The sequence below is a fragment of the Strix uralensis genome, chromosome 10, assembly GCF_047716275.1.
Source record: "Strix uralensis isolate ZFMK-TIS-50842 chromosome 10, bStrUra1, whole genome shotgun sequence".
NCBI lineage: Eukaryota > Metazoa > Chordata > Aves > Strigiformes > Strigidae > Strix > Strix uralensis.
The window spans coordinates 3,301,435-3,311,601 of record NC_133981.1 but is presented as its reverse complement, the minus strand read 5'-3'; the positions used below and the strand labels follow the sequence as shown (position 1 = coordinate 3,311,601).

The following is a 10,167-nucleotide window of genomic DNA, read 5'->3' as shown; positions in this document are numbered from 1 at the left end:
CCTACGTTGCTCTTGAAGAACCTGTGAGGCTGGAAGAAAAATGAGTTAACTTAAACATAAGTCTTTAACTCAAGTACCTCAGTTAGGATCCTCATCCCTTCAGACTCCCCCAAAGTCATGGACTTTGGCAGGTTTCTGCTTTCAGCCCCTTTGTGCAGAAACTGGTTTTCTCCTGTGACATGCGCAGAGCTGCAGGAGGTTGTTTCAAGCAGACTCTCTCCCAGGTGCCTTTGGGTTGAGCCACTTTGGTTTTCATCAGGCAGCAGAGAGGTTCCCAGACTCCCGCTGCCCAGCTTGGCATCTGCTGTGTCACACTTGGCTGCCCTGTAAACCTGCCTGCCAGTGCCCGGAACGGCAAATGCTTTTGGACATGAGCTGCAGGCAGAGCATGGAGGGTGAGGCTGCTGCCCCTCAGCAGGCTACTCGGCTGTCCTGTGCCAGCTGCTTTTCATTCAGGTAGGGACAGAAAAACTGGTCTGAAAATGAAGCCCGTGAGCTTAATTTTCTAGAGGATTGTATTCCTTTGGTATTGGAGCTGCCCTGTCCTGTCCGGGTGGTGTCAGACATTAGCCTTCTGAAACTGAATTAGCTCATGCTACCCAGGGAGAGCTGGGTCTGTAATATTTTAGATTATAGCAGATGTTGCACATAATATTATCACTCTCACAAAGGGAGGCAGAGATGCAAAGCAAGACCTACCAGCCAGCTAATAAAAGGCCTAATGAAGAACAAAAAAAAGCTGCTAGTCATTGCAGAGATATGTTGCCCCCAGGAAATTAAAAACATGAATACCCTGGCATATGCAATAAACATCTCCTTTGTGCCCGTGTAAAAGCACTGAAACCTCTGGAATATTAAGAGATTACAAAGATGCTTTTCAGTCCCTCCCGCACTTCACCTGGTTGCAAGCGGTGGTGAAAAAGATGAAGTAGATCAGCCCGAGTGTTGTGCAACTTTGTGTTCTTGAGCCCCCGACTTGAGGCTGACTCCACGCCCGAGCGAGCACACCTGTGCCCGGGCAGCGCCCGCTCGCCCCGGGACCAGCAGGGGGGCTTCCTCCCTCCCTGGGGCTCTTCAACAGCGGCTGGTGACCCCAGAAACGCCGCTGTGGGTCAGAGCCCGCTGGGTGACAGCGGGAAGAGGGGGAGCGTACTGTCCAAGCACACCCCACCTGGGGAAAATTTATTAAAAAAAAATATATTTAATTTTTTCCGAACACCTCCCGCCCCCGGTCTTGCCTCCCCCCGTCATCCACGGCGGGCGGGCGGGCGCTGCACCCCGCGGGGCTGTGCGCAGGCGGGGGCGGGCAGCGTCGTTTCCCCCCCTCCCTCCCCGTTCCCACCTCCCGCCCGGCCCGGCCCCGCCGCCGCCGCATGCACCGCCCGGCAATAAAGCGCCGGGGAGCCCGGCTGCGCTCGGCAGCGCCGCTCCCGCCGGCCCCCCCGGGCCCCTGAACCCCACCGCTGCCCCGGGGGGCGGCAGCGCTGCCCCCGCCGCCATGCCGGGCTGGAGGAAGAGCCTCGCCCTGTGCCTGCAGCGGATGCAAGAGGACGGTGAGCACGGCCGGGGGGAAGAGGAGGGTTGGAGGGGCTCGGATTTATCCTCCACCTCGCCTTTGCCTTTTTTTTTTTTTTTTTTTTTTTTAGGGGGGGGGGGTCCCTGGTGGGGGGGCAATTCTTTGCTGGCATGGAGCTCCGCTAATGACGGGGCTGGAGGGGGGATGCTCTTCGTGCCGGTAAACTTTGCTGCAGCAAATCTGTTCTTCCATCCCCGGGCTTGCTTGGTCTCTGCTTTATTTTCTTTTTTTTCCCCCCCTCCTGTCAGTGGTGGGGACAAGCCTGTGCGAGCGGTGGCTGCGCGGTCCTTTCTGGATATTTAGAGGGGCTTGCAGCATCTGAGCTCTAACTTTCTAAAGCTACCGGTGCTGCTGTTCTCAGCTGGTAATTATCCCTAGTGCCCAACTACAACTGGGGGTTAAAGGGTTTGAAAATTGCACAGAGGATGCGTCGCGGTAACCTGATTCTTATTGTGCTGCTTACTGTTGCTCACAGTGACTGTGAATTATTTTGTTTACGTGCTCACGAGTGTGATGTTAAATAAACGCTGGACCTGCAGCTCATGACAGTCGGGAGAAGACCTCCACAAGGTGGCACAACATAAGGGAGGTTTAAACCTTGCTCTCCAGCTCCTGCGTTTATAGATGAACAGGAATGAGAGTGGTGGGGAAAGTTTATGTCTACAAAATGAAGTGCAGTTCCCATGTGCTCTCATAAGACTCAGGTGAAGGAGTGATCTGGAATGGGCAGAAGTAAGCAGGAATGTGTGTCTTGTTAACCTCAGCTGTTTTGGTGCAAGTGGTTAACGGCAGGTTTTTCTTTTGCATCCCTTTCCCTGGCTTCTTTAGGTTGTGGGCTGGTAAGCAGACTTACAAAATATCTGAAGTGGCACTGTTGCATCACTTGGTGTGAGTAATGCAAAAATCAGGGAATTCTCTGGTCCTGCTGGCTAATAAGCATGGAGAGAAATTGTGCTGTTGGATGCCCTGTAAGGTGTCAGGACAGAGCCGTTAAGCTGCTGAGTCTTTCTGCTGCTGCTTCCTTGCTCCCACTGCTTTGGTAGCACACCATCTATTTCTGATGTTAGACCCCTCTGGGACCATGGCTTCTGCTCAGAGACTGCAGCTCACCAGAGATAGAGCTGCTAAAAATCTTGTCCTGTAGAAGGGGAAATCAATCCCCTGTTTGACACACTGAGACCTGTCGGTGTGAATTCAGCCCTGTTACGGCACAGTGCTTTGTGATGCTGCTCTGCTGCAGCTGACGGGGATGCTCTTGCACCGCTGGACCAGGGGTGGCTTTAGGGGCATTCTAAAACAGTGACAGCACTGCTACGGTACAGCTGTATTGGGTCAGTGTGTTTTCCAGGTTACTTTCTCTGTGACTTCATATGTATGTACTGGCTCTTGTCTCTGGGGGTCTACGTAATGCCTCTCCTCCTCCTCTGCCCTCCCTCTGACTTCAGTCCCAGCACTGCAGTGAGTGTGTGACTGGTGTGCATCCCTTCAAGTACGTTGGGCATTTTCCCTAGTAACGTTGCGTTTATTTTTATGGGTGGCTCAAGAGTAGTCGGTCTCTGGCAGTTACCTTTTAGTTAATCACAGAATGGTTTGTCTGGAGGAATAAATCTTGCAGGCTCGAGCTGATGCGCTGTGTAGAGGAGGAGGTATATGACTGCTAAAGAATATGCTGAGTTTGTAAGGGAACTTCTTTCCCCTTTCCCCAAGGTGACCAGTTTGATGGTCATATTACAGCACATAACTCTGCAGGGGTAGCAGAGGAGGTATTTGGTAATGTTTTTGTGTCACTGCAGTGTTAACAGGTATGGTTACAAGATTTAACTGGATGCTAGAGAAGGTTTTGCATCGTGTGACGTATAACGCTGCCAGGAAATCTCTGCAGGGTTCTGTTCAGATTTTGATTTTTGCAAGCCTACCTCCAACCAATCTATGAAGAAATACTGACCTCTGGTTTTCCTTATTCAAAACAAGTTATGTCTGTGTCTCCATGCCTACACAGATGCGGTAGTTTTTGTTTCAGGTATCTAAGCTGGGGAGCTTCTCCCAAGGGCATGTATGCTCTGGCCTATGAGTGTGTTCACTTCCTCTGAGGACCACAGTGCTCAGGTTTCCAAAGGAAATGTCCTGGCATTCAGCAGAGGCACAGTTGTGATTAGAAGAGTGGTATATTTTGGTTACTGAATATTAATGTGATGAGCATCTCTTGCAATTTGCAGCCATTCAGTGCTGGGTTGGAAGCTTCATTAATCACAGTTGGTACTCAAAAGGTCAGCAGTGGTAAGTCACACAGGGAAATGCAAGATACACGTGAACTGTGCTGAACTATGATTGTCGTTTCAAAATGCCACCCACAGTGAGTTTTCTTATGCATGTTTTGCCCTAAAATTTCTGTCCCTTGAGGGATGGGGGTGACTCCTGACCGCTTCAGAGAAATGCTTCATTCTGTAATGTATTGTGTTCCCCACCACAAGAGGGTTGCACATGGGGTGTGCTACTCCTTACTCCATGCAGGGGGGAAAAAAAAGGATTAATGTTAATAGCTTGGAAATTCTTGGTGGAAAATGTGTTCCCTCCAGCCTGTATTGATAATGGCCCTGTTACTCCCAAGTCAGGAGGTTGATTTGCTTCTCTCTGTGTAACTGTGGTGTTGTCTCAGACCTGGGAGTGGAGGTTAGAGCATACAGCCTGGCAGTTCTGTCCATAGCTGTGTGTACAGAGCTGTGCAGCCAGATCTCCTGCTGATTTACCTCCCTGAGAGATGGCCCTCTCTTGTGGGGCAGTGGAGAGAGCTAACTGGCCATGCCAGACCCTTTCCCATCCCAATTTTTTCCCTCGTGCTGCTGTCCTTTATGTGAGGACTGCAGGATTTGGACTATGTTCTTGCTGCTCCCAGGCTTTCAGTAGCAAAAGAAGCAAAGGCTAATTTCTGCTTTGGGAGCATGAATGTATGTGGGCAGGTGGGAAAGTCTCTGGGGGTTTTGGCACATCTGAGTGGATGTAGAAACTGGATGCCTAGGAAGGATAAACTGTATCTGCAGACTGAGCAGTGGAGATGCTTTTATCCTTACTGATGAAAATAAGTGTTATCTAGATGCGTATGACTTGTATAACATGGGTCACAGTAGTGGGCAGACACCCTTTGCTAAACCTGAGACATTTTTCTCCTTCTACTGGGAGGGAGTTCAGAGTTTGAGTGTAAATTTAGGTTGTTGATATAATTCCCCTTCCTCCCCCAGATGGTTTTCTTTCAGTAAAACCAGAAAATTTGACTCTCACCTTAAAACTCCAATATGATGCCTTATTAAAGAAAAAAAACCACCCCAAACCTTAAGAAAGGCTGATGTAATGGGGTTATAAAATGTGAAGTGAGTTACCTACCCCTTGCACAAATTGTGGGGCAACTGGAAAGAAGCTGGCGAAAGGGGCAACTCAGACTTGCTCCAAAAAGTGACGATATTGCAGGATTGCGTTGCTGCTGTTTGCTTCCTTCCCTTGTATACGGCTCTGTGCTGGTTACCTTGGAAACAGCTGTAGGAGTATATAGGGGCATTTTGCTGCTGTGCAGCCATGGGCAGAGGTGTCCTGTGGTGCGTGGGGAAAGGGAGATGCTTTGTGGTGCAGGATTTGCAGGATGAGGGCAACAAAGTAAAAACCCATTGCAAGATCTCCCTTTCTCTCCTGCCTTATCTTGCTGCAGGTGCAATTTGGCAGGAGTGGGACCCTGGGGAAAACTTAGCAGGGGGGTGGTTTTTCATGGTTTTGGCAGAGCTACTTAAATTTTTATAATGGGAAGGTAAAAATATCACAGCAGTCTGTCTTGAGGGGGTTTATAACAGCTGGGCTATAAACATCAGCTTTTTATTCTGTCCTCAGAACAGTGTACCGGGATGTTTTGCTCCATAGCTGTGAAACTATGATTATGGCTGGAAATGGGATTTTTCTTCACTTAATCACACACATCAAGGAGAAATATCCCAATAAGATGGAAATCTTCTGGTTTTGCATGATTAGCAGAAAATTAGAAGATCTTTCATTGAGTTCCCCGTTGTTTGTGATATGCATGTGTGATGTGTAGAAAAACTAAAATAGAGTAACTGTTAAAAGTAATGTGAATTGTCTTTTGTTCACTTACCCATAAATGTTTTGATCTTGCAAACTGTGTGGTGTGCATAACTTGAAATCAGGTGAACTATTCTGCTGCTTAAAATTAAGTGCTTGCTCTTGTGCTTGCCACATCAGAAATAATTCAGTCATTCAGAGAGGAGGTTTTGGTATTTATCAAGTTGTCTTAGGACCATCTTTCAGTGCCAGGTTGAGTCTGTTCAGTTTAATACGTTACCTTACAGAGTCTTTTTGTCCAAACCTACAATGACATGATCTATTGTACTGGCACTTAATTTTCACTAAAGAAATTCAACTGGATAGCTGTCACTTAAATAGCGTGCAACTGAGCTGCTCTGTGGTTGAAGGGCTGTTATGTCTGTTGGCTGAATGCAGAGTATTAATATATTCCTGTGTGTGATACTCTTACTTTACGGTGCATCCAAGCTTTGTCAGACATGAGGACTTCCACACACAGCTCTCAGGAATTTATGGGCTGCTGTTTGTTGGTAATACTCATTATACAGGCCATTGCTTTTAAACAAAATGTAAAAATAGAGGTTCTGACCCTCCAGTGAAGTGTGGTGGGGAATTAGGATTGCTTGAAGGCTGTGGTGGTAATGCTTAAGGGATAATGTTCATTCATCAAACTGATGGGACAGCCAGAGCAAATCCTGCTAGACTTTGATGGGGTCTTTTTCGTTCATTAATATGTTGATGTGGATTTGGCACCCATCAAGTGAGAGAGTAATAGCTGCACCCGAGTGCTGTGCTTGCCTGCTCCCCTCCTCTCTGGCTGTCACGCTGTCACGCTGCTCTGAGTTTGGGCTGCTGCTTTTGATCCTGTACTTCAGCAATCATAAAATTCAGCTCCGATTGAGAAGTCCTGCACAGCTTAAGGATGAAGCCACAAGGGTTTTACAGAATGACTCTAAAGCCTCATTAGAATTTGATTAAAGACAGAGATTGATATTGTTTTGCTTTTCGAAGCGGTCTGCCAGATTTTACAACCTGACAGCAATCCTAGACTCACAGAATTTGGCCGTATGAAACTGTATGGGCATCATGCAGCTCTGCTCTCTCTCTCACTTAAGCTGTTACACTCTGTAGGGCTTCTTGCAAAAGAGTTTTTATTAGCAATGTTGAGTGATGATGCTCAGTGTTGAGCAAATGCATCAGCTGCAGTGGTTTGGCATGTTCTCCCTGTAGAGGTGCCAAGGTTGGAAAGTGGTGGGGCAACCTCTCAGAAAGCTGAAGACCTTGATGGAAACCATGAATTGTGGTAGCGAGGAGAATTTCAGAGTGAGAAGAATTGCCAGATCTGCCTGGATTCAGGCCATGCTTGTTGTTCTCCAAACCTGTTGGTGTTGCTATGGGTTCGTGCCAAGTGTAGTGGAAAAGCATGTGGGCAATTCCCAGGAAATGGATGTGGCCTTTGGAACTGGTCCAGTCCTGAGCTGTGATTGCAGCTGCTGACCTAGAGGTCTTCTGATGCTCTGGGTTGCACTAAGATAAAGATTGCTCAGGTTAAACTGAGGTGTGTGGCAAGTCTAAGAGGCAGATGATTTGCTCTGCCTGTTTTTTTGTTTGCTGTTTGTCTCCTCTAGGCAGACCCAAGTGCAGGGGAGCTGCCTAGTTATACCCCCAGCCAGACCCTTGCTGGGTGGATAGCTGAAGGAGGGTCCTCCACCATGGCATGTGCTCTGTGCCAGCTTATCTCTTTCTGTGGTTAAAACTCTGTAGGCCTTTCTATGTGTGCCCCATTTTAGAATAAAAATGTCTATTTTGTTAATTATCTGACTTCATTATAGTGGAATAAAATTACTTATTTTGAAACAGAAGTGAATTTACAGAGGTGTAAATACAGTAGAATATTACCAGGGTATAGCTCTGTTGAAATTATCCTTCGTAGATGAGCCCAAAGATAGTGAATTGGATATTTTTGGGGTGCTGCATCACTTAAATATAAAGCCACATCTCCTAAAATTCACTCCTAATTCTTGAAGTTCAGAGCAGTGATCTATGCCTGAAAGGCCTGTGTAATGTCTAGAGTGAGTTGAAAATTTGCCAAGTTTTTCCTGCCATGATCCCTTTTCCCAGAGGAGCCACAAGTCTGCTCCAGTGAATGCTGGTGATGACCCCACATGTATGGGAACTGCTCCTGCATGCACGTCTTAGTGCAAACACAGTTATACCATGTAAACATCTCTTTGTGTTCCTGAAACGAGTATAGCCACTGTGGATTGACACTGGTGTAACTGGGATTGGAGCATGTGTATTACTTGATCTGGAAAACAAATCCCATGCTGATGGCCTCTGGAAATAGTAGCTTCTCTTCTGCAGTGCTTGGCCTGGGTGAACCACACACTGGGATAAAACATCTCCTCATGGAAGGGTCTGCATTTTGTCCAGTTATACTTGATCTTCCCATGAACTCCTTCCATTGAGAGGAAAAGTAATGAAGCTTTCCATTTTGAATTCAAGTAGGGTTGGTTTTTTCAGCCCTCTTGTTTTGTCAAGAGAATTAATTACTTTTTTTATTTTCTCCCATTTTTTTCCTCTTCTCTTTGTCTTTGGAAGATGAAGTAATTCAAATAATAAAACTAAAACAAATAAATTTTACAATTATGGTGATTTCGCTGTTACTGACTTTCCCCCTCATTAATGTTATATGAACTTGGCATCTAGTAATTACTGGCTTTTGCTTTTGAGCCAGAACTGTTTTCTGGCTCCAGCAAAATTTGCTGATTCTGCTGATAGCACTGGGAGAGCAGCTTTCCACTGGGAAATTAGTTCCATCAAACATATTTTCCTCTGACAGCTTCAGATATTTTGCATCAAGACCACTCTGCATTTAAGGAGAAGGGGGCTACCATGTGCTGTTTGAGATCAAGGAAATGCTAGGCATTAAGATGTGGTTAGATCCATGTCTTATCTGTGTATTTAAGTAGAGGTGTCAGTGACCCTGCCAACTAAACTGCTGTGTCTTGATGAGTAGAAACCTCTTGCTGAGGCTGCAAAATAAATTCAATTCTAAGCTTTTCAAGCTGTCTATGAAGTAACACGCTTTTTTGCTTAACAACTTCATTTCCGCTGTGAACAAGGCATTACAGAGCTTTTGTTTTAAGTTATGTTAACCTCATCTGCTGCTTTGTTGCCAGAGTCAGAGGCTATTCTGAGTATTTATTTGGATTATAGGTGTTGTCACCTTTTCTTGTACATGTGATGCTGTTAGTCATCTTGGTGACACCTCATTCATCTGTGCAGAGAAATAAAGGTTCTGGCTCACATTTGAGTGTTGCCTCATACAACCCAAGAGGGGAGCTGCTGCTAGAGGCAAGGATTACATCAAGCTTGAGAGCTGTCACTTGGGTCCTGCGGGATGGAGTTGAGGTTGGCCTCTGGATTTTTTTTTTTTCCTGTCTTCCATTAAAAAAAAAAAAAGTCTTTTCCTCTCTGTTCTCAGGGCAAAGTTAAGGTGATCCTACAGTGTCTGGGCACAGAGGGCCCCTGCCTTACCTTTGGTCCCAGCTTGACAAAAGCAGTTACCACAGAAGCAGTGTGTAGACTCGAGGCGGAAGGGCTTGTCTTCATTTGCATCCCCTTGCAGCAGAGGCCTTGAAGATTTAGCAACAAGTGAGATGCAAAGAAACAAGGAAAAAAATAAGATAATAAGGCAAACTGTCAGGCAGTGTGACAGTTTCACAGAAATTAGTGATGCTAAGTTCCTCTTTTCTTACTTGGTACCAAAGTGCTTTCCTGATGTAGGTTCAGTCTTTTCTATGTATGTTGCAGGACATGAAGATGTTTGCAGTAGTGGGGGCTCCTTCATTAAAACCATCTTGCCCAGATCCATTGTTTTTGACTATAGGAAGTCAGAGGAGATTCCCTGGAGCTGTCACAGTGGGATGAATTTAGCAAAGAGCTGGGAGGATGAGTTAGTAAATATTCATAGCAGCTTCTCTTGGGGCTACGTGTTAATCCTGAACAGAGGGCACTGTTGGGAATGAATATTTTGTTTCTAGATTAAATGTTGTTTTGCTTACTTTCATCTTGGAATAGGAGGCAGTCAACCTCCTTATTGTACATGCAGTCATGTCCATAAAAAAACCTCTCGAACCTCCTTTTTGTGATGGGAGGGCAGGTAGATGTGTGTGAGTCAGGGAGCAGTGCTGTGGTGCTGCCTCTTTGTCTTCTTCCCCCTTGGGAGCATTATCTCTTCACTCTTTTTCCACCTCTTGTTTTCCTTTCAAGCTGGGGAGGTACATGGCTGGCAGTCTTCAGTGACTTAGAAAAGGTCCTGAGGCCAGTATGCTGCGAGGTCTTGTTCCTGCAGGATGCATCTCTCCGGGTCCCAGGAGAAGAGCAACTTTGATGCGTGCTTGGTGAAGGACACGGCTGCTCAGAGCTGGGATATGGTTGACCTGCACAACTTCTGTGTAGGATTTGGACTTAATTGACAGCTTCTTGCCTCTCCTGTACCTCAGCAT

The 10,167-nt window shown here is 46.5% G+C and overlaps 1 protein-coding gene across 1 annotated transcript in view; it reads left to right on the top strand.

The window, feature by feature from the left end:
• Positions 1-1,431: 1,431 nt before the first annotated feature.
• GRIP2 (glutamate receptor interacting protein 2) overlaps positions 1,432-10,167 on the top strand; it is a 294,065-nt gene continuing 285,329 nt past the window's right edge. The window contains exon 1 of the mRNA XM_074878902.1: positions 1,432-1,553. Within this exon, the coding sequence (XP_074735003.1) occupies positions 1,499-1,553 (55 nt within the window). The 5' untranslated portion in view covers positions 1,432-1,498. The remainder of the gene's footprint in view (positions 1,554-10,167) is intronic.